Source organism: Orycteropus afer, unplaced genomic scaffold (assembly GCF_000298275.1).
Source record: "Orycteropus afer afer isolate SDZICR_OR568_19922 unplaced genomic scaffold, OryAfe1.0 scaffold00031, whole genome shotgun sequence".
In the NCBI taxonomy this organism is placed as follows: domain Eukaryota; kingdom Metazoa; phylum Chordata; class Mammalia; order Tubulidentata; family Orycteropodidae; genus Orycteropus; species Orycteropus afer.
The window spans coordinates 1,217,536-1,242,025 of NW_006921618.1; the positions used below are offsets into that span (position 1 = coordinate 1,217,536).

At 51.8% G+C, this 24,490-nt stretch overlaps 1 protein-coding gene across 1 annotated transcript in view; it reads left to right on the top strand.

Moving 5' to 3' along the window:
* Window positions 1-24,490, top strand: part of ARHGEF10L (Rho guanine nucleotide exchange factor 10 like) — a 164,736-nt gene that overhangs the window by 120,093 nt on the left and 20,153 nt on the right. Inside the window, exon 26 of the mRNA XM_007935629.2 lies at window positions 20,831-21,005. Within this exon, the coding sequence (XP_007933820.1) occupies window positions 20,831-21,005 (175 nt within the window). The remainder of the gene's footprint in view (window positions 1-20,830; window positions 21,006-24,490) is intronic.

The window sequence follows — 24,490 nt, forward strand, 5'->3', positions numbered from 1 at the left end:
GTGGGAACAGAGGTGCTCAGTCTGTAGCTCCATGCATTGGGCACCTCAATTTAGGGCAGTGTGGGGAGGAGAGAGAGAGGCTCAGTCCCTGCCCTTGGGGACCTCCAGACTGGTGGGGTGGGGGACCCAGCCCCTGTCCTCTATATGGAGACAGCCCAGGGACATGAAGAAGCCATGAGGTGAGAGGGGATGAGATGGGAAGGTGCAGGCCCTGAGCTTTCTGTCAGCCAGCGGACATCCTCAGCCCTGCCAACAGGGGAAACACTAAGTGAGAGGGAGGAAGCTGCTGAGGAAACGCAGGAGGCAGGGCAGGACCAGGAGGTGTTTCTGAGGAAGGCTCTCCAGGAAGGCATTGGAGGCTTCAGGGCACAGAAACCACGGGGAGGAAGGCCATGGGAGCAGAGAAGTGGCTGATAATGTGAGGAAGGGAGAGGTTGGGGGCAGTAGAGCTTGAAAGGCGAGGGGTGGGGGGCCACATGAGCAAAAACACTATCATTCCAAACCCTATGACTGATTGGCTGGACACCCCATTCCCTGGGAGCATGGAGTTCTGGGGCAGGCTACTTCATTTGGGATCCTGGCTGTGCCAAGCTGTGCTACTTCGTACAAGTCACCTAACCTTCCTGGGCCTCAGTTACTTCACCTGTAAAATGGGGGGATGATAGTAATGTGGTGTTACCGTGAGGACTGATTGAGAACATGTCTATGCAAGGACTATTTCACACAGAGGAAGTGGTTGATGAGTGCTGTTTATCATTGTAATTACCTGCCTGACTTAAGTCCTGGTTGCTGTATATGTAGCATATTTGAAAAACTAAGCAGTTCTAAGGATCGGAGCTGCTGGCAGGTGTGAGTGGCTGGCTGCACTGTGGACTTGTCACTCTTTCTTACGGGAAGAGGTTTCCTCCTTGCTGATAGCCATCCTTAGAGTGTGAGAGACAGATGGCCTAAAGGAGGACGGGCCAGTCCTGCTTGCACCCTAATTTTGCCTCCTACAGCCTCAGTACCACCCTACCCAGCCCACGAGCCCCTGCCCAGCCCACAGGCTCCATCCCAGTCCAGTCGTCCAGTGCAGCCACCAGGCTCTACCACAGCTGCAGTGATGATTTAAGATTAGTTCTGGACCAGCTGCCCTTAAGAAGTGGATCAATATGGTCTTTCATCCTTGCACACTGTGGAGGGCGCCAGGAGGCTAGAGGCTGGGGAAGGCAGCAGGGGTAGTAAAGGAGGCCCCACAGTAGAGCCAGGGGAGCAGGCAGCCGGGTCTGCAGCAGCCAGGGAAATTGGAAAGTTTCTCCATGTGGCAGGCGCGGTGTGGGCGGCTCGTCTTCAGTATACACAATCATCCAGTACAGTAACAAGGTGAACACCATGCATATTTAATGCAGCCAGGCCCCCATGGCTTGGACTAAAGGAACCAGTGGCAGACTGCCTCAGTGCCAGGCTCTGCAGACAGTTCTGGCCACTGCTAATGACCGTGGACCCGATCAGTCCTCCCTGCCTGCTGCACTGCCAGTCCTGGGCTTGCAAGTGTGTGTCCCCAGCCTGGACACCAGCAGAGCAGTGCCTCTCAGAGCAGGGGCACTGTGATTGTCTGCGGTGAATACCTTGCTACAGAAGAGGGGCATTCCTGACTAGAAGCCCTGAGTCACATCCTCCAAGAGCTTGGGAAATCCTCCCCACCCCGCCATGGGATGGAAATACTTAGAGCTGGAGGCCCCAGCTAGGAGACCGAAAGGGTATTGTTGGCTAAGTGAGTGGCTAGTGTGGCCCTGGCTCAAGTGGAAAGACCTGTACAGGGCTAATCAAGGGCTTCTGTTAACTCTAGTTGTTTTTGATTTTTCCCATCCTCCTAGAGGCGGGGGACACAGGTAATACAGCAACATACATTGCTTAGTAGGGACCAGGCATAGGTTTAAGCACTTGACATGTATTAATTCATTTCATCCTCAAACAACTCCGTGAGATGACTACTATTATTATTTCTACTTTATTGGTGAGGAAACAGAGGGACAGAGAGGTTAAGTAACTTGTCCAAGGTCACAGAGCTACAGAGAGAGGGGCAGAGTCAAGATCTGAGCCCAGAACTCTGACCCCTGAGTCCGTGCCCTTAACCTCCATGCAGCTGCCTTTGTAGCGGGGGCTTCACCTCCTTTGGGCTGCATTGGGCTCCCACAATTTTCTGGCCTGTCATGTGCGACTCCGGGGATCCCCATTTGTTTATGTGCTTGCTTTTTCCATCAGCAGCCCCTCCTTGATCCCAGCGGAGGCAGCATCTTGCTCATCCTTGTTTCCCAGGGTCTAGCTCAGTGGTTGGCATAGAGCGGGTGCTCCTTAGTAAGTGGTTATGGTGGCTGGGCGATGAAGGTACCTAGCACCCCTGATCTCACAGGTGGGCAACATCTCAGGAAGGAGCTGCAGGTCCAGGAAGGAATAAGACCCAGTCCTTGCCCATCAGAACTCAGAGCCAAGTGCAGGCAGGCAGACCCAGGAGTGTTGGATTCACCCCACTGTGATGAGACCTGCGACTGGGGACGTCTAGACCCAGTGGGGGGTCCAGGGGAGGTGGGAGTGGGACAGGATCTGGACTGACCCAGGAGGGATTTCTAGGGGACAAGATTCCCGAGCTGAGGCTGGGCAGATGAAGTGCAGAGAGGAAGAGGATGAGAGGACTTAGGGAGGAGGCAGAGAAAGCAGTGGTACCCAGAGTCAGTGCCGGGTGTTGGGGGGATGCTGAGCTGATGGCTTCCTGGGTGTGGCCTCTGAGCTGCTTCTGCCTGGGGCTACGCCATGAGGGCCCTGGGCTTGGATTCTTCCCTGCCTAGCTGGCCCAGCTCGGCTGCCCCAGCCAGTGCTGTTGAAAGGGGATGCTCACCTTTCCCTGCAGAGCCGAGCCCACTGCCGCCGCCATCGCCCAGGGTCTGTTTCTGGGTTTTGTGTTGCCCACCAACTGCTTGTTCAGCTCCTTGATCCCAGCGGAGGCAGCAGTGAGGCCTGTTAAATAATAATGGCGCTCACCGGGGCCTGTGTCAACACCGCATCCTCCGTGTTCATTATCCAGATCGCCACCTTCAAAGTCTAATCCAGTTGTCTGGAGTTCATTTTAACTGATCGCTGGAGGGGGAAGCCGGTTGCAGGATGATTGTTGCATCTTAATTTAAAAAAATAACTCACTGGAGACAGGCAGACAGGAGGCCCGTGGTGTGCCGGCTGTACTGTGCCATGTCAAACGGCACCAAGGCAAGACCATTCCCTGAGGTGGCACATGGGCCAGTGTCCCTGTCACCCCAGCTCATGGGAGGGTGGCTGTAGGGACAGGGAGAGGTGGCAGAGACCAGGCTAAACTGTGAATGTGTGTTACGCCATAGGAGGCTTGCAACACTGCAGAAAATGGGTGCTGTGCCCATCCTACACATGGGCAAATAGACTAAGAGCCAGGTCTTTGCCTTGCAGTCTGTGGCTACTGCTGTCCAGCCAGACTGGTCCCTCTGTTGGCCTTCAAACATGCCAGGCTCCTTCCCACTGCCAGGCCTTCGCCTCTGCTGTTCCCCCAGATCCCCCCTTGTCATCCTGGTCTCTGTGAGCCCAGCCTGGCCACGCCACCTCAGTGGCACTCTCATCATCTCACCTCGCTTTCTTGCCATCCTTGCATGTATCACTCCCTGGAATTACCGCCTCCATTGTCACAGTCCACCTGCCTCCACCAGAGTGGAGGCTTTATGAAATGGAACCTCACCTGTCTCTCTTGCTGGTATGTCTCAGGTCTAGGCACCAGCATAGCCCTCAGCTGGAGTTTGCGGAGTGAATGTGTGGGCACCCTTTTTCCTACATGGTCGAAATAGGAGCCCCATGGAGCGAGCTGCAGGGTGGGGCTAGCAGACATGTGTGATGCTGTCCTATGAGTTCTGGGCCTAGTCAGGCCTGGCAAAGGCTCTGGATGGGCAGGGGCCAGTTGGGGAACTTTCCTAAGTGGTATTGTGCCTTCAGGGAAGTAGGGGAGGGGGCCTGCCCCTGGAGAAGGTGGACAGGAGTTGGGTAAAGGGATCCTCAGAGGGTCTGTTGGTAGTAGAGATAGGTCCTACCTAGCTGGCAGCCACACCACAGGGTAGAATGGGGGTCTCCACACTGACTTTCAGGCAAGGACTTTTGCTTCTGAAGCCATGTGTAATGGACAGATGGGTGCGGATAGGACAGCCATGTCACACAAGGGACAAGGTCCCTGCCCCTGTGCCATCCTTGAGGTATTTCCATGGCAACCTCCACTATCCCCAGGGCTCAGCTAAGCAGATGCTGAGCCTCCCTGGTGTAGCTGCAAGAGCACAGGCCTGGGCTTGGGGCTTCCAGCCCTGCTGGAACAGCACTGGGCATAGGGCAGCCTTGTGGGGATGTGGACGCTAGCCTGGCTCCCACCTGATGGGGCTGCTGTGAGGGTGGGGCAGTGCTTCTCCCATGGGATCCTGGCTCCCCTGTCCCCCTCGGGGAAGCCTGCCTGAAGCCTCTCCTCCACATACCTAGCACCCCTGATCTCCCAGGTGGGCAACATCTCGGGAAGGTGCTGCAGGTCCAGGAAGGACCTGCACACACATACAGTGCACACTGGGTCACCCCCATGACCCACTGACCTGGTGTCATCCATCCCTTCCCCACACTCACCACAGCTGCATGTTGACGTTTTGGGCGCGATGGTCAGAACTCTGTGGGGCCGGGTCCTGTCCTCTTGGGGAGTCCAGTGCATAGTAGGTGCTCAGTAAAGGGTAGGGAAGGGACAGAGGACAGCCCTAGAAAGAGGCTCTGTCTGGGTGGTTTCTGCCAAGTGTGGAAGGAGATTTGGACGGGGGTGTTGTACAGAACAGGTGACTGAGGGTTTGATTTTGAGCAGCTCCAGAGGCAGAAGATGAAAGGTGCTTACCAAAGCACGCGTTGTTAATAATCCTGTCTCCCCCGCCTCCCTCTCCTCCACCTCCGCCTCCCACCGCTCTCCTGTGCTGGCCTCTGATACCAGCACTAATGCTTTTTGTCACCACGCATGACAGAGAAGAAACAGCTCTGGTTCCCAGACACCAACAGTCCCCAGATTTCCATGTGCCCTCCCCCCACCCTGCACCCACCTTCCCCACCCTTAATTTTCACGTTTAGTGCCCAAACTTAGTTTGCACGTATTAGCTGTTGTAAATCTATCATAACAGTGTGACGCGGCATGAATAATGCATTGCTGGGCTGTATTAGTTTTCTGTCTCCTATCTTATTTATGACACGAAACGGGTGGGAATTTGTAAAAGTGGAATCTGGGTGCAGGGCTTCTTGGGTAATGGTATGCAAATCGGCATGAGGGTGGAAAGATGCACGAAGTTCTCGCAGACTGAGGAGCTGCCAAGGGAAGTGCCAGGTGATGCGTATGGGGTCGGGGTCACAGCATGTCACTCCACAGAGTGCTCTGCAGTTTCATCCTAATTATTTTTTAGGTGTGTGTCATTGCTATTGTTGTTCTTTTTTGTTCCCTTGTTTTTTAATTAAAGGTTGGCAGGTGAAACTTAAGAAATCGATTTTCTGAAGATTGTACAGACTGCCCAGAAGGCCCTGAGAGTAAAAAGTTCAAAAGGAGTAGGCATATTTTCCAGCAGCAGGAAGAGTAGAGGTTAGATGTTCAGAGGTGCTCCCTCTTAGGAAGCTTATGAGGGACAGGAGGGGGTTACTGGGGAATCCTGTGGGGTCCCCTTCCCTGGGCAGCGTGGAGGAGTAAATCTGTTTGCTGTGTCTCAGGGCCAAGGTTGCTGGAGGTTTTGAGGAGGCATCTCATGGCTCGTCTTGTGGGTAAGGGTGGCTCAGGATTCTGACTCTGAGCTGCCCCTCTTTCTCTGAAAGAGCTCAGATCTTACCTGTGTTGAATTTTTGGTCTCCCTTGAAAGATTGAGGTAGATGAAAGGACTTCATAGTTTTAAAAAACAAACTGTGAAGCCATTGGCACAGGAGCAGGTCCTATGAAGCTGTATCTTGGAGCAAGACAAAAACTGGAGAAGAGGCACAGGTAGAGGGAAGGAAGACAGGGATGCTGATGGAGAGAGTAGGTGGGACTGGAGGTGCGGAGGGTAGGTGGGGAACAATTCCCTACTCCCCATGGATCACGTGCTGGTGCCTGCCTCTTACTCTCTCTCGGTCTCACACGCTAAACCCTCAAGGATGTCTGTGCCTTCCAGGCCCTGGGGACACGATGGGAAGGGGAGGTGCTCAAACTCCTGTTAATGACCCTGGAGGATGAGGGTGATAGAGCTAGGGGCCTGGACTAAGGGAGCAAGGAGGAGGTAGCAGTCCTTATCGGCCGGAACCGCTCAGGCCCTCTGTTCCCTGCCTTCCAGTGCCTTTGGGGGTCAGTGTCCTATCTTCCCGTGATGCACTCTCCCTGACTCCCACTTGCTCCTCTGAGCCCTGCAGCAGGAGAGAAGGAGGGCAGACACCAAAGGGGCAGCTGCTAATCCTCTGGGACTTGGCACAGTACAGATGACCTGGGAAGGGACTCAGGGAGAGCCAGGCCCTGGGCTGGGGCTGCAGAGAATGGAGGTCGAGAGCGTGAGCCCTAAGGCCAGACTCTGGGGAGAGGGGGACCGTGGAGCTCCCTTGTCTATGGCCCAAGGATGACATGAGCTCACATATGCAGAGGGCTTAGACCAGCACCTGGTGCTCAATGTGTCTCCTTCAGTGCTTGTGCGTATGTGACCGTCATCTCTTAAGCCCAGGAGCCGTGTTGTGGGGAGAGGTCTGCCAAGGGGATTACTCCACAGAGGCAACCCGGCTGCCCCTGCCAGCCTCGTCTGAGAGAGCCTGGATGGCGGGCAGTGTGGGCTGGGGAGCTGACTTTGGACTCTGGTTCCACCACCTTTTGCCTCAGTTTCCCCACCTGAAAGGTCAGCGGTTTGAACCCACTAGCCACTCATGGGAGAAAGATGTGGCAGTCTGCTCCCATAAAAGGCTACAGCCTTGGAAACCCTGTGAGGCAGTTCTACTCTGTCCTGTTGACTTGATGGCAATGGTTTTTTTCTTTTTTTTTTTTTTTTTTTTAATTTTTTAACCTTAGAATTAAGCAGCTGGCTGTATTTAGAGTTTGTTGGGCTTTGCCGGATGGAGAGTCAGCACGCAGGTGGGGTTAGTGGGCATTTGACTGTGACTTCAGGACTTGCTCAGGATGGTAGTGGGTGGAGTGAGTGAGGATCTTGGCGTTTCTGACATCAAAGCCCGCATCCCACACCACCATCCACTTCCTGTGGCTGTGGTCCACAGTGTCATAGGCACTGTGCCATCTTCCTGCAGAGCTGTAATTTGCTTCTGAACAGGAACAGCACTGTGTACCCTCCATGCCACCCTGCCGTTCAAGTGCAGGTGGCACTGGTAGTTGCTGGACTGGCTTCTCGCTCTCTTTTGCTTTCCTCTCCCCTACCCCTTTCCTCCTGCACCAGCTCTTTCCCCCTGGCCCCCTCCAGCCATGGCCTTCCATGGGCTCTGCCAGTGACCCTGGGCTAGAGTAGCCATTGGGCTCTGAAGAGGCTGATGACTAGAGGTGAGGGGACCGAGTGAGAGACCAACCATCAGTTCCCCTGAATGCTTGGGTGAGAGGAGGGAGCTTCGTAGTATGGAAACAAGACCAGTATCAGTACAAGTCAAGCCTGGCACATGCAGGTACCCTGGATGAGGGGCCTTGCCCACTGGGAACAGTGCCTGTCAGCCCCCCACACATGTGCTCACACCCTTCCACTGAGCCCAGGGGCCTAGGAGAGGAGTGAGAAGGGGGTGTGGATGTTGGGCGGGGCTTCCTGGAGCAGGTGTGGTGAGAGTGCAGTGGGTGGGTGGATAGGTGTTCCTGAGTGGAGTGAATGAATGGTGGGCATGGGAATGGGCAGCTTGTGTGCGTATGCATTACATGTACATGTGTGTGCATATATGTGAGAGAGGGAGGGAAATTGGCTAACGTCATTAATATCATAGGCCCTGGCCTCCTAGCTTGAGTCATTTTGGTGATGTCCATTTGAGACCTGGATTCTGGATCAAGCCTGGACCTCCCAGTCCTTCACCTCACAGAATGGCCCCAGGCTTCTCTTCCCATTGTCTTGGTCTTGGCTCATTCTGACCTCTGTGGCTGCCTCTGTCTCCCCAGCAGTCTTGAGTGTGTATTTGTGTATGGAGACTGAGAAACGAGCACTCCTGTACCTCTCACCTCCACCCAGAGTGGAAGGGAAGAGTGGTTGCCTTGGCTCAAGCTAGCTAGCTCACTTGTGTGTGCTCTTGTGACTGGAGGCCCGGCTGTCACAGTGGCAGTCACTCCCCTCCCCTGTTAAGCATGTACAAGTGATGCTGAGGTGATGTTGTATAGAGCTGTGGGGTCAGGGACAGGGTCCCTGGATTTTCACCATTTTTGCTCACTCAGATGGGGGCTGCAGGTGTGACTGCTTCATGCCATGGAGCACCGGAGCAAAGCCCCTGAGCCTGATGGGGAGGCTTGGCTGCTGGAGGATCTTTACAGAACAAAGCTCCCATCACACCTGACCCTGCTTCAGAATCACCCAGGCTGCCTTGGCCCAAAGTCAAGGCCCTCTCAGTATGGATTCAGTCTCTCTTCCTGTGGGACTGCCCCCTTCTCTACCCCCAAGTGGTCCCAGTTCCTTGCAGGCTCCGTCCTGGCACTGTCAGGCCTCTGAGCCTTTGCTCCTGCTGTTCCCTTGCCTGGAATGACCTTAGCAGTCCTCTTCTTGGGCAGAATCTTACCACTCATCAGTCCCTCACTCTGTGCAGCCTCCCTACCTTCCCAGCCAATTCTTTGTTTCCTCCTCTGTGCTCCCTGGGCCTTACTTCCCAGCTCCTCATCTTGTGGGGTCATAGCAGGAGCTGAGGGGCTCCCCCACTGCACTGTGTCCCCAGGGCCTGGCAGGCAGGGAAGGTTTGCTGAATGAGCACAGAAGACCAAGAAAGGGCACACACGTGTGATCAACAGGGAGTAGGAGATCACTTTGTCAGCCATGAACCACTGTTTAATACATTGCTACTGTGTGCCAAGGGTTTACCTAGGAGCCTTAGTTTATTTTTGGTACTTAACTGATGGATGGAGCTGTGGTGGTACAGTGCCTAAGGCATTTGACTGCTAACCAGAGGATGGTGGTTCAAACCCACTAGCCACTCCATGGAAGGAAAGTGGGGTGGTCTACTTCCATAATGATTCACTGCCTCGGAAGCCCAATGGGGGTGGCTATGAGTCGGAATCGACTCAATGGCAATGAGTTTGTTTTTTGTTGGTTAACTGATGGGTGTTCAATGTGTTCAGAGGAGTGATCTCAGTCACGCACTCTCACACACATGTCCTTTGTCTCTTGCTCTTACCTTTCTCCATCTCCCTATCTCCATCTTTCTCTCTTGGTCCCTCTCACTCTTTCTTAGTCTTCCTCTGTCTTTCAGTATCCACTAATCCCCCTCTCCCTTCATGATTGATGTGTGTACTCTTCTACTCTTTCTCTCTCTTTACTGATCTCATTTTCTGCCTCTCTTGGTGTCCCTGTGTCTCTTTCCATCAGTCTCTCTCTTGGTAGGGTACCCACCCTGCACCCTCCAGGACCCTCAGTTCAGGGGGAGGGGTCCTTGTTCATAGCCCCAGATTCTACAGCGGTCTACACCCTCATGGACCTGCCCTCTGGAGGGGAGTGGCAGTCACAGGGTCAGAGACCACCATCACCACCAGGTTAATACTTATCAAGATTTCCTCCCTTCAAGGCTGCTCAGGCTCTTTGCAAGTAGCAACTCATGTACTCTTCTTGATAACCCATGTGGTAGTTACTATGATTACCCCATTTTAAAGCTCAGGAAACTGAGGCAGTCATTGGTGGAAGAGGGGCTGGGCGTTGAGAGTCTGGCCCGAGCCCATAGCCTGCAGCCTCTCTTAAGCAGGAAGTGGGTAGCAAGGCCATTTCAGGCAAGAGTAATGCCATGGAGAAGGTGAGCCACACACATGTGAACTTAGCCATACAATTACTGTGTCTGACCCTGGCCAGGCCACACCCCCCACTGCCCTTGAGCCTGTTTTCTCATCTGAATAGAAGCTCAGTGGCAGTAGTTTTCCTCGCCAGGGTTGCAGGGATTCTGTGAGCTCAGGTGGGGTGGGGTGAGTGTCGCCCAGGCACGGACACGTGTGGGAAGATGAGTGCACCCCTCCCTCTGCTGCTTGGCCTTCATGTGTCCCTGTGGTGGCTGGGCAGGGGGAGGCACTGGGCATTCCCCCTCTCCCTCAGCTCAGCCCTGATGGCTGCTTCCTACTGAGGGCAACACTCACAGCAAAGGTATTGGTGGCCCAGTTGGCTGGTGGCCGGCCATCGCTCCTTAGGTGGTGATGCCGGAGAGGAAATGCTAGGCTGGCTCTCATAATTGAAGAAAACAAATGAAATTAAACAAGACTAATGAGGAGAATATCAAGTGGCTCACACTTGGAGATACTTTTTACATTCCCTCCAGAATGACCAGATAACACTGATAGGTTTCAGTTTATTTCACTTTTCAAAGATAAAACGTCATTGATGCAGCCAAGCAGGCCTTCCCTGCAGTGGAGCTTTCTATGTGCCTTGTCTGGGTCATTGCTGGTCTGGTGAGGGATCAGCCCCCATGTCTGTGCCCACCTTCTTATGTGCTTAATGAGGAGGAGGCTTTAGTGCAGGAATTTGTAACTTTTTTGGGCCATGTATGTGTGTGCATGTGCGCACACCAGAGTGGTTCACAGACCCTTTTGAAATGCTGGCAAAAGCTATTGACCATCTTCCTAAAAGAATGCATCAAAGACACCAAATGTTGCACTATGGATTCTAAAAATGGGTCGGTGATATTCAGGCCATCTGTCTTGGAGCTACTAGGGACATCCATTCCCCTGTCCCGCTGTCCCTCCTAGGCTCACATGGTGGCCTTGAGCTAGGAGAACCCAGCATCAGCTGAAGTGTCTTCTTCAGGAATGACCTAACCCCAACTTTGCAGATGAGTAAATAGACCCAGAGGGGTTAACTGACTGTCTGGTAAGAGGTGGGAGTGGCGCCAGATCCTTCCCTTCCTCAGAAATGCATCCAGAAGAGCGGATCTTCTGCTGGAAGACACGGGAGGCAGGTGTTAGACATCAGACGGAGCCCCACAGAGGCGTCCACCTGTGGCTTGGTGACAGTGTGGGCTTTGGAATTACATAAGGGCGACCATTCACCCCAGTTTGCCCAGAACTGAGGGGTCTCCCGGGAGGCAGGACTTTTAATGCCAAAACCAGGACAGCTGCAGGCAAACAGGATGAGTTGGTCACCCAGGGTTCGAATAGTGGCTTCTGTCATTTCCTAAACAGTGTGACTTGGTGACCATCCTTTAGCCTGTCAACTTGTTTCCTCAGCTGTAGAGCACTGATAAGAATAAGACAGATAAAATGGGGGAAGGGAGTTGTCATGCTAATTGCTTTCAAAATCCCACCTCTCTGCATGCCCAGTGCAGCAGCTCCCAGTGTGACCTTGGCATCTCGGGTCCCAGTCCTTCCCTTTGCTAGCAGAGCGAGCTGTCTGGGCTGTTTATTGAGGCTCTTGATTTCTTGTCCGTTAAATGAGGGTGGAACGATGGTGCCCACCTCTCAGATTGCTGTGGGGTTAGGGAGAAGTGTTGGTAAGGTGATCTGTGAGTGGTGGAAATGATTGGTGGTTCAAAACCATGTAGAGGTGCCTTGGAAGAAAGGCCTGGTGATCTGCTTTTGAGAAATAAGCCAAACTGTGACACACATTGGGTCACCATGAGTTGGAACAGACCCAACAGCATCTGGTTTGGTTTTAGCTGGTGAGGTAATGGGGGAATCTGTGGGACCATGATGTTATTTCCAGGAGCCCCTTCACACTCACATCCTGCTCCATGCACAGTGTCAGAATCTCCTCTGAGACCCTTAGTGGAGAGCCCTTGAACTTGGAGTATGCAGGTGAAGCTCATGCCTGGCTCTGTCCCTTGCCCAGCAGGCTCACCCTGGGTGACTGTCCCCCTTTCTTGGTTGGCTTCCTCTTCTTCTGTAACAGCCTCTCTGAAGATGAAGTGCTGTGCTGCCTGTGAAGTGCCCAGCCCCACATTGCAAAGCCTAGAGCATGGCAGGTGGCTGGGATGCCATAGTTCTGTCACCTTCTTGCCCCTCACAGCCCAGGGCCTGGCACCCCTTCCTGGCTGCTTGGCGTCATCTTAGCTCTAATGACTTTGAGCGCTGAGCTGCTCGCTCTGGGAATTTATGGAAACCGTGTAGAGAAGCGTCACCTGGAGGCACATAAATATTGTACAACTGGCAGTTGGGCTGTGTCAGCACTTTGGGGCAGTATCACTCACCTGAAACCCTCTGGGTGGGCAGGCACCTGCAGCAGGGCTGCATGAAGCTGTAGAGAGAGGCCAAGGAGAGGAGCCTTGGGCTGGGGCGGTCCCCCAGGGTTTCACTCCAGCTCCTCTTGGCAAGCTCCTGACGGTGACGAGCATGTCCTGAGTGCTCACCGTGTGCATGCCGGGCACTGCCCACTGAATCCTCACACCCTCTGGAAAGCAGGTACCCTTCCTATCTCCATTTGAGAAAAGATTCAGTCACCTGGCCAGAGCACGCCGCAGGGGTCAGACCCAGGCCTACCAGCTTTTTGTTGTTGTTTTTGTTGTTAATAACTGCCATTCCCCCTCATCTTTTTATTTTGAAAACATTTAAACTATAGGAAAGTTGAAAGAATAGTACAATGACCACACATACATTCTTTATGTAGTTAACCAGCCATTAACACTTTGCCATATTTCTTCTCTCCTTGAGACACACACAGACAAACTCACACACTTTTTATTATTACTGTTTTTGCTAGACCATATAAAAGTTAAGTGCAGACATTATTACCCTTCACTCCTAAAAACAAACCATTACCACACCAAGGAATTTAAAACATCAGTACAGTGATGTTATTAAATACTGTCCATATGCATGTTTTCCTAGTTGTCCTCAAATTATCTTTTGTAGCTGTTTCCTTAACCCCATCCAGGATGACCATACATTTGCATTTGCTGATCATGTCCCTGTTTTGTTCTTAGGTGTCACTGAGTCAGTTCCGACTCATGGTGACCATGTGTAGAACAGAACCAGATGCTGCCAGGTCCTGTGCCGCCTCATGGTGGTTGTATGCTCAAGCCCATTGTGTGTCTGTTGTGTAGTGCTTTCCAACCTAAGGGTCCCATCTTCCAGCACTGTACCAGACAGTGTTCTGTTTTGATCTATGAAGTTTTCATTGGGTGATTTCAGAAATAGGTCAATAAGACTTTCTTTTTTGTCTTAGACTGGAAGTTCTCCTGACACTTGTTCACTATTGGTGACCTGACTGCCACCCATGGCATGACTTCTAGTATCATAGCAAGATGAAAGGTACCATAGTCCAATAAACTGACAGATGGGTTGGGATTGCAAAATTAAGATTGTCTAATTCTGTCATGCAAAAGCTGGACAATGAATAAGGAAGACCAGAGAAGAATTGATGCCTTTGAATTATGGTGTTGGTGAGGAATATTAAATATATCATGAATATGTTGCCAGAAGAACAAATCTGTCTTGAAGAAGTACAGTCAGAATATTGCTCAGAAGTGAGGATGGTCGTACTTTGTCTCATGTACTTTGGACGTGTTATCAAGAGGGACCAGTCCCTGGAGAAGGACATCATTCCTGATGAAGTAGAGAGTCAGTGAAAAAGAGGAAGATCCTCAGCTAGATGGCTGGACACATGACTGTGACAATGGGCTCGTGCACGGCAGGGATTGTGAGGAAGGCACAGGACTGGGCCCTGCTTTGTTCTGCTGTACATAGGGATGCTATGAGTTGGAAACGAGTCGACAGCACCTAACAACAGCAATTCTGTCAACCCTATTACATTTATTAGTTGTCATTCTTCTTTAAAGAAGAATTTTCCCTACCCCACCCCCTGTTTTTTACTACGAATATAAATTTGTAACTTTAAAAACTTCAGTGTGCTATAGTCAGGACCATCGTTATTATTTTTGATGCTCAAATTGTCTCAAATTTGGCCAATGTGTCCCCCTTTGTGTGGGCTCTGGGCTCCTCCTGACACTTCCCTGTAGTTCTTGGAACACTTCCTTGCTTTTTGGCCTTGTGAGAGGTCCTAGGCTCACCATGTATTTCTCTGCTGCAATGTGGGAATGGTGTTCAGAGATCAAGATCCAGTGTGCTCACTGCTACCAGGATTTCATTGCTTTCACTGGACAGAGCCAGGAAAAACATCTGAAGTTTATATTGATGCCTCTCATTTAAACCTGAGCTTGTAGAGCTAGCTAACCCTCTCTCATTTCACACTTGACTCTCCTGTGAAGACCTGGTTCCCGATAATGTGAGTGTATGTCAGTCACACCCAAGGGTTTCAGAGTTACTGACCCTATCGAGTAGAGTTCAGAATTTCTTTGCAGGCCATCTTGTCCTTCAGCATATCTCACCAAGGATGTCCAGTCCAAGTGCTGTGTTCCCAAGCTATTTGAATGGGTTCTTTTCTTTGTGGACACAACTGTGTTCCTATAAAACTTGCCTTAACCAAACCTGCGGCAGGCTGGATTTAACCAAGGGCTGTGGTTTGCTGAATGCTGTTCTTGAATATAATCCTCACAGAGCAGCTCCTGGCACAGGAAGGCACCCAGTTGAGTCCAGCCTGGACCACAGGGGCCAAGGGGGCAGGACACACTGGGCATTCTGGGAACTCAGGGGTGGGGCATGACTCTGCTGGTGGCAGGTGGGCAGGGGGCTGGAGACCTCTTAGAGGTAAGGCAGTTGTACCCTGGGCCCCCAAGAGCAGCCAGAGTTGGAGGAGAGGTCCGAGGTGAGGAATGGGAAGCCCTGGCCTGGGATTAGGGTACCAGATGGACAGGGTTGGGAGGTGAAGAGGCTTGGTGAGCTGACAGCCTTCTTGAACAATTAATTTAGATCAAACAAGCCTGAGCTCCTCTCTGGATAGATGAACACCCGTGTTTGGAAAAGAAAACAAGCAGTGAGTCTGGTTACCACCACACCCAGTGGGCAGCCAGGCTTGTGGCCTGTGGCATTGTCACCTGCCTCCACCCAGGGGCACTGTGCTCAGCTCCCCCAGCCCCTCTGGGACCCACTGATGCTGGAGTGTCTCTCTGTTGCTCCCTGCCCTTGTCCTGGCAGGGTTCTAAGGACCCAGATTCTACAATTTCAGGCTCCTGGTGTGGGGAGGGGTCCTATGGACAAGCCCTACTGGTTTGGAGCCCAGAGATCCGTGAGGCTGAGGGGCTGGTGGTACGCCCCTCACATTTGCTGGAGCACTTTCTCCCACCCGTCCTAGCCCTTTAGCTCAGCAGGTTTGCACAGGCCTACTGCAAACCCCTCTGGGCCTGGAGACAGACTCGTTATGCCTCTGGAGAAATGAGCCTGGATTTCCGTTGCTGACTTCTCTTTTAATTAGATTCTGACAGCAGCATGCAGGGCAGGCTGGCTGGCTGGCTGCAGATTCAGGTGCAGCTCTCCATGGTCCCAGGCTTCTCTACTTCCGCATGGTTTGGCTTTCTCAGAGGCAGGAGATGCTTCCGACCTTTCTGCAGAAGCCGGGCACGAGGCTCACTGTGCACATGGGAGCCGGCATGTGCTTTTCTGTTGGAGTGTGTAGGTGTACTTGTGTGCAAATGTGTATGTGCTTTAGGGGAAGTGCAGACAGAGCACGTCGGTGTCTCTCCATCCTGCTGTCCCCATCCAGTCCCCATCTGACAGTTGTGAACTGTCAGATCAATTCCTTTTTGTCTCTGGGCCTCAGTGTTGTTTTCGTTGTTAGCTGCCATTGAGTCAGCCCTGAACTCATGGTGACCTCATGCCCAGTGGAAGGAAATCCTGTCCAATCCTATGCCATCCCTGTGATTGGTTGCAGATCGGACTGCTGTGATCCATAGGGTTTTTTTTTGGCTGATTTTTGGAGGTAGATTGCCAGGCCTTTCTTCCTAGTCTAAGTCTGCAAGCTCCAGGGAAACCTGCTGAGCATCCTAGCAACACACAAGTCTCCATGGAGAGACAGGTGGTGGCGGTGCATGAGGTGCACTGGCCGAGAATCGAACCCGGGTCTCCCATATGAAAGGTGAGAATTTTACCGCCAAAGGCTTCAGTGTAGTCATCTGTAGCTGAGGTTGATGATTCCTCAGCTGGCTTTGCCCCAGCAAGGCCTCTCAGAGGAGATTTCCTGTTTGAGCCAGAGTGCACTACCCTCCCCTGTCTGGATTGTGAGGAGTATTTTCTTGAGTGCGAGATGGCTCAGGAAAACAATAGGAAGCCCATCGTGGTCTCTTTGAGGGAGTGCTGCTCTCCAGAGAAGAGAGCTGGCAGCTAGCACTGCAGGTATGAGCTTCAGGTCTGGGGTGAAGGCCAGAGCCACTCTCCCTCCACTGGACAGACCAGTGTCAGCCTTGTGTAGGCCTTGAGGAGGTCGGTCCTCCTAGAATCCACCAACTCACTGGCTTGTTGCTGAGGAAAAAGGAATGAGACCCCCCTCAGAAGCTCCTACTTAAAGCCAAGAGATACAGCCCTTTCCCTCAGGGAGCCCCTAGTCTGATCAGCCCATCTCATGTGAGACCCTGTCCTTGCCTGGTTTGATGGGGACAATGCCTTTGTCTTGGTGAACTTGCCTAAGAAGGAGCTGCAGCTCTTCTCTTGGAGTCCTTCCACCTGTAAGGGATGAGCTGCGTGGTAGAAAGCAGCTTCCTGAGGAGCCACCTGGTCTCTGGGAAGGGAGAGCCATCACTTCATCTCCTTTCTCCCCTCCTCAGAAAGACTTTAACTTTCTGTCCTGGTCCCCTCAGCCCATTGGCTTCCCCTCTGCCATTTCCTCCCTTGCACATTGCAAATACAGCTCGACCATCAGATGCTGGCTCAGGAAACAAATCTTGTCGGACGTCTCACAGTCTTATCCTCCTGAACACCACATTCTGATTGGGAATGAACTCCGAGTTTATTAGCTTGACTCCTATAGGGAAGCCCCCTCAAGCTTCTTTCACCTTCTCTTTATCTCTGTGGGTAACCTCTTGGTGTTGAAGCAGGATGGAGTTGAGCTGAGGCCAGGCTGCAGAGACATGTTTCACGTTTCTGGGGCAAGAAACCAAGTCTTGTTACTATCATCTCACTCATTGAGCCCACCCGAGGCCTTCTGGGCCAGACCAGGCATCTAGCTGCCACATGGCAGTCAGACGTTAAAGTATAGATCTGATTGTGTCACCAGCTCAACCCCTTCCACACTTAAATAAGATTTAAACTCTTCACCATGAACTTGGAGGTGGCCCTACATAATCTGTCCCCTGCCCGCCTCTTCCACCTTTGCTCCAATCACTGTGTGCTCCCCTTGGACACTGCCCTTTCAGTTGCTTGAGTTCATTCCTGCCTCAGGGCCTTTACACTTGCTGTAGCCTCTGCCTGGAACGTCCTCACCATCATCCCAGAGCTGATTCCTTCACATTATTTATATCTCTGGCTAAGTGCCAGCTCCTGGAAACTCCTTCCCTGACCACGCATCCCCAGGGGCTCCTCAGAGTTTTCCTGTAGGCAGTGTTTGAAGGAAGCTTTATTTGCTTATTTGTTTTGTTTGCTGCACCAAGAGCATATGTTCCAGAAGAGCAGGCCCCTTGGTTGTCTTGTTCATCATTATACTCCCAGCCCCTAGAACCATGCCAGGCACGTAGTAGAGATCCAGGAGCGTCTATTGAATGAATGAGACCATCCTAGGCACTGAGCCAGTGCTGAGCCCTCCCTCCGTCTATTCACTGCAATCTTTCTGGCAATCTTCATTTACAAGTGGGGAAACTGAGGCCCAGGCCTGGGACATTATTGGGGAAATGAGATTTAGCAGCAGATCTGATTCCAAATACACATGCTAGCCAAACTCTTCCGGTTGTCTTGCGCTTCCACCAAGAACATGTGATTTATAAAACAAAAAACTGGAAAGGAAGAAAGTTACCAGGTAGGGCCACCTGGCCCAGCCCTGCGTGTGCAGGTTTCTCCTCTGCAGCCCCTCTTCCTCCTCCCATTTTGGATGTGGCTGGTTTGTGTGTGTGTGTTTGTTTGCTTTAAATACTTACTACTGTAACATTCCCATACCTGTTTATCACACCATCTCTGTAAACATGTTGTTTTTTTTTTTTAATTGTAGTGAAAATATACACAACAAAACCTTCACCAATCCAACCATTTCCACATGTATAATTCAGTAACGGTGATTACATTCTTCATGTTGTTAGAGGCTTTGTCACTATCCTTTCCCAAATTATTCTAATATCACTGACCTACGCTTAATGTCCTCCAGAAAACACTCTCTTTTTCCTCTTCCCTCCCCCTCCTGGCAACCACTGCTAGGCTTTGGTTCATATACATTTGCTTATTTTATACAAGTGAGATCTTACAGTATTTGTCCTTTTGTGACTGACTGACTTCACTCAGCATAATGTTCCAGGTTCATCCATGTTGTGGCGTGTGTGAGGACTTCATTTCTCTTTATGGCTGGGCAATATTCTATTATATGGATAGACCACATTTTGTTTGTCCTTTCATCTGTTGATGGACTTTTCAGTTGTTCCCATCTTTTGGCTACTGTGAAAAGTGCTGCTTCAGTGTAATGTAGTTAGGTGCCATCACATCAATTCCAGCTCATAGGAGTTGACTCCATGTACAGCAGAACGAAACACTGACTGGTCCTGTGTGCCATCCTCACATTCCTTGCTGTGTTGAGCCCATTGTTGTAGCTACTTCATCAATCCATCTTGTTGAGGGTCTTCCTCTTTTGTTTGGTGTGATACCTAGTTTTAAATGGATGTAGGCAGGCCAACAGTGGGTACCAGAGTTACCTGATAGTCCCCAGTGGTTTGGCGTTGAGATTGTGTCTAGTTCTGTGTGTTTGAGGTGTGAGCAGTAACAGCTGACTCTTGTTGATGGGATCCACATGTCCATCCATTCATTCCTTGCCCAGGTTTTACTGTGTGTTGGGCCCTGTGCCAAACGCGGATGACTGAGGGGCCTCAGGCTCCGCCTCTGTCCTTGGGTACTCCAGTGCAGAAGACAGCTGAGTAGAGCCATAAAGGAAAGTGGTGTAGGTGCCACCCAGCTAGACAGTGGAGGCTTGCAGGAGCGGCCAGTCCAAGGGTAGTAGGGGCAAGCTTCATGGAAGAGAAACATCAGCTTGAGACTTAGTCTTCAGAGCTTGAAAAAGTCTTCCCAGGAGGACAGTGGGTGGTGCAGGTTGCAGATATAGCCCATTGTGAGGGCAGATCACGGCCACGTGGTATGTCTTGAGCATCAATTCAAGCCCACACGTTTCTTGGCTTGGAGCTGAGGCAGGAGTTGGGGCAGAGCTGGGGCCTGGGATGCTGAGTTCAAGAATTTGGGCTTTCTCCTGCAGTGTATGGGAAGCCTGGCCATTTATACCCTCTCATCTTAAAAAAGAGGGGTTTCTTTAGTTGTTGAGGTGTTGGTTTGTTTTGTTTTTTAAGGTTAAAATTATACATTATTGTTTTTGGGTGCTATCAAGTCAGTTCTGACTCAGCAATGCTGTGTGACAAGTAGAACAACCCCATAGGGTTTTCTTGGCTATATTCCTTATGAAGGCAGATCACCGAGTCTTTCTCCCAGGGAGCCACTGTGTATGTAGGTTTGAACCACCAGCTTTTAGATTAGCAGCTGAATGCTTAACCATTGCCCCGTCAAGGATCCTTAGAGTATACGTACACTTGCGAAAGAAAAACCAAATAGCACGGAATTGTTTGTCCCAAAGCCTCTTATCCCCGCTCTCTGGGAGAAGACACTTTCTGCCAGCTCTGTTTTAATCTACCTGGCACTTCTCACAACTCTAATTTGTTCCCTTTGCTGAGTCTTGGTTTATCAGCTCTCAGACATTATCTGTTGACTCCCTTCTGTGAGAGAGAAGGATTTGGCTGACACTACCCACCACCTTCACCCCAAAATTCTGTTGGTTGCCCTTCTAGCTTAAGATAATAGAAATAAACCTCTGTTTCTTCTCCCGTGGACTTTTGGCTCTATCTTTCCCTTTCGTGAGATGAGGACGCAAAGTGTGTGCAGATGCTCCTCCTCCATGTTCACTGAGTTCACAGTGTTGTTAACTGCTATTGAGTCAGCCCCCGACTCATGGCAGCCCCATGCCCAAGGCAACGAAATGCTGCCCATTCCTGAGTCAACCCCTGATCAGTTGTGGATCAGCCTGTTGTGATCCATAGGGTTTTCATTGGCTGATTTTCAGAAGCAGATTGCCAGGCCTTTCTACCTCATCTATCTTAGTCTGGAAGCTCTGCTGAAATCTGTTCAGCATCACAGTGACACGCAGACCTCCACTGATAGATGGGTGGTGGCTGCACACGAGGGGCACTGGCCAGGGATTGAACCCAGGTCTCCTGCATAGAAGGTGGCAATTCTACTACTGAACCATCAAGGCCCCCGTCTGATGTCACATTAGTAGCTTGAAGTTGTCCTTGTTAGGAGTTACATGCATGTTGGAAATTGGCAAACACTACGCCAGGAATTCCTTTGCTCCTCCCTCCACCCTGAGTGCCAGTTATTAAACATCATCAACACACCACCAGACGTCTAAGGTTTCCTTCCAGCCCCGAGTTCAGGCCCAGATCATGTTAGCTTTGCTCTTGAAGAACCTGGAAACAGGCATCCAAGGGAGAAGTAGGGGTTTGTCCAGAGTGGGCCTGGGTGCCCTCAGGTCTTTAGGGACTGAGGTTTGGTCCCAGAGGCTCTGTTTTCAGGCCCTGGCGCAGCACTGATGCCCCTCCCTCTGTGCCACAGCAAAGCTTTGAGGCACACCAGGACGAGGCAGTGAGTGTCACGCACATGGTGAAGGCGGGCAGTGGCGTCTGGATGGCCTTCTCCTCCGGTTCCTCCATCCGCCTCTTCCACACCGAGACGCTGGAGCACCTGCAGGAGATCAACATCGCCACCAGGACTACCTTCCTCTTGCCAGGTGAGGTTGCTCTTGGATGGGTTTGAGCAGTGCAGCCCCTGGCCTGTGGGGTGTGGGAGACTGAGGGCCAGAGAGAATGGAGGGTACTGGCATGCGTGGGACACCTTCCCTGTCACGTGGAGCTGCGTCATGGAGTGGCTATCTCACAAGCCTCATAGCAGCCTTCAGTTAGCCTAGAGAGCTGAGCTCCCAGAGGGGAACCATCCCCCCCCCCCAGTATAGGGGGCCCAGGATTTGGGTCCAGGACCATTCTTCCTATTGTTCTCCTGCTCCATGTCCTACATCATAGCAGCTGGGGCTCCTGGGAAGTGAGGTCCTCGAGTCAGGTGGGGCCCCAGACCCATGCCCTTCCTGGTGTATATTGTCCCACTCTTCATATTGCCCCAAACCCCTACTCCCCTTCAATTTCTTTACAGAATGAAGTGAAAGTAAAAAGGTAAGGCCAGCCAAGAGTCTCTATCCTTAGAGGTCTTTATTAGAAAGGCAAATGCCACTCATAGTCTGCCAGCCAGGACGTCAGGTGGCAGGGCTGGCTAGGGGGTCGAGACAGCCTCCCCGTGGGCCTGTGCTGCCTGCAACTAGCTGCTTGTGAGGAGACATGGAGAGGAATGATGACAAAGGGTTAAGACTGGAGCTCACCCAGCCCCCACCCCATCCAATGCCTCTGTGGAATTGGCAGCAGACCCGGCACCCCCTCCCGCCACCACCATCTGTTGCTCTAGACACTGTGCTGTGGGCTCTGCTGGGAGGGGGCAGGGAAGACATCCCAGCTGGCTTTGGTGCAGCCCACGGGCCCAGCAGGCCTCAGCTTACCTTGCCTCCCCTGGGCTAGCTTCCACCCAACAAACTGACCCATGGCCAGGAGGTCTGGAAGGACTGGGTGGCTCCCTTCTATCCAAGCATCGCTGTCAGGGTTGGGTTCAGCAGCTGGGAGAGCCAAGGGCCCCAGGGCCAGGGAAACAGAGCCAGCACAGCAGGCTGGAGGCCCAAAGCTGATTGTTACAAGGACTTGGCAGATGGTCCGTGGCGGAAGTGGGAAGCAGCCATATGCTGAGCTGAGGACTGAGCTTCCTGTCTTTAGGAGTCTGGGCCAAGTGCAGGCACATTAGACAGCACCTCAGGGCCTCAGAAGGCCTCTGTCTCCCCCTGAGGCTTGGTCCCTCCGCCCTGCTGTGGGACCCACACATCACCCTTGATGCTTCCTCCACTGGACTTGTGAGGTTTCCATCAGTCATGAATTCTGGCCAAGGCTTGAATGTCCTTGAGTCTGAACTGGTGACCACAGAGGGAGATCAACAACCATAACAATAGTAATCACCCTGGTCCCTGTCTTGAGCTCTCTGGAGAGCTAGGCCCCAGGGCTAAACTGAGGTTTGCTGGGCAGGGTGAAGTGGCTTGTCCCGGCCACAAAGCATGCCAGCAGCAGGCCCAGAAGTCATGTCAGGTGGGCCCCATTTCAGAGTCCCCTGTGTGCGTCAGGGAGAGAGGATGACTTTGGGGCAGTGGGGCATGAGCTGAAATCCTGGCTCAGCCACCTGCTGGTGGTCTCAGGGGAGTCTCTTCACTTCTGTGAGGTGTGGGGGGAGGGGCTGCAGGAGGAGGAAATGCAATCAGGTGTAACAAGGAAGACACCTGGCCCATCCTCGAGCATAGTAGGTGCGGCATGAGAGTAAAACCCTCAGCTGATGCCGTTCTCCCTGCGATGGGGTAGACGCATACTGGGACCTGTGGTAAAGGCATTTGCTTTTCTTTCTTTCCCAGCTTCAATTGCATTTTATAGCATTTAGCCATTATATAAGTTAAATCCATTTCTACTACAATAAAAATCTTCTCGGTATCACAAAAATATTTCCCCATTTATGGTGATAGCTAAATTATTTCAAGTTAGTGGAACAACAACAACAACAAATGGGTAATCTTCTGGGCCTTTTTAATCTCCTCCATCTCATGTTGTGAGGGCTGAGACGAGCACTGAGCTCACCAAGCAATCAGGGATTGGGGACAGACTTTGTGGACAGACACCCCTCTCCCCCTGCTGCCGCCCAGCTGTAGGGAGAGAATAGAGAAACAGCAGCCACACTTTGTAGACTCTGGCTTTGCTGTGTGTGTTTCAGATGCACTGTCACATCCATGACCTTGTTCGTTCTTTGCAGTCCCCCTTTGAGGAAGGAAGGGCATTCGTTATTGTTGGGTTTGTTTTAGAGCAAGGTAAACTGAGGCCCAGGGAGGGTGAATGACTGGCCTTAGGTCACACTGCTGGTAAGCCCAGAGCCAGGACTTGAACCAGAGGCTCTGTGCACAGCTTTGTCACAGACTTGCTGCCCAGCCATGCACTATCACTCTACCCTTCTGGGCCTCAGTTTCCCCATCTATACAATTAAACAAAAAGAAAAACATGTTGCCTTAGAGTTGTCTCCAGCTCATGGCAACCCCATGTCACACAGTGTAGAATTGTTCTGTAAGGTTTTCTTGGCTGTAATTTTTAGGGAAGGGGATTACCAGGCCTTTCTTCCACATCATCACTGGATAGCTTTGAACTACTAATCTTTAGAAGTTGAACACAAACCATTTGTGCCACCCAGGGGCTTATGTATACAATGAGGGGCTGAGATATGAGTCAGAGCCTGGCCATCCCATGTAGGGTAGAGCAGCTTCTGTGGAGTCAGGCCCTGCTAGCATCCTGGTTCTGCTGCCCTCTGCTCTTAGTGTCCTTGCCTGGAAGTGCTGGTGTACCATGAGACCATGCCAGGACAGCACACATGACCCCTGGCTCAGTCTGTGATGGGGCTATTTACCATCATTATCTTCTTCATCGTCATCATCTTCACACTTTCTTGCCCCTTATCACACTAGGCTGTATTAACTTTGCTGCCACCTTCTTTTTTTTTCCCCCCTCTCCACAGTACATTTTATTTAATCTCCAGTAGGAATAATTAGCTTCACTTTACAGAGAAAGAACAGAGAGATTAAGTAACTTGCTCAAGGTCACATAGACAGGAAATGTGGACAGGGCTGTGAATCCAGGTTTGTCAGAACCAGAGCATAAGCTCTTACAGCATATGGGGACACAACACGACAGTTTTCCCAATTCCATGATGGGAATCACAGGAAAGTCCAGATATTTAGTCAATTAAGGAAAATGATCAGCTGTAGATTGGGTGACTTTGCCTTCCATCGGGGCTCCTTGCTCCACACTTCCAAGTCAGAGCCTTTCCTACTGCATCGGCTGCATCAGAGCAGACAGGCCACCTCTCCACTGGTCACATCTCCCTGGGGCTGGACCCTGCACAGGTTGCATGTGGACTGAGGTTCCTGGGTGCAGGGTTTCTTGAAGGTCCCAGGAGTTGTCCCCCAGGCCTGACCTTTCCTGATCAACAATACCCTGGACCCCTAAACCTGAGCTGAGCAGAGCTGGCGCCCGCCTAGCAGGGGCCGGGGTGTGCGTGTACAGGACCGGAACGTGCAGGGCAGCCTCACATCCATTC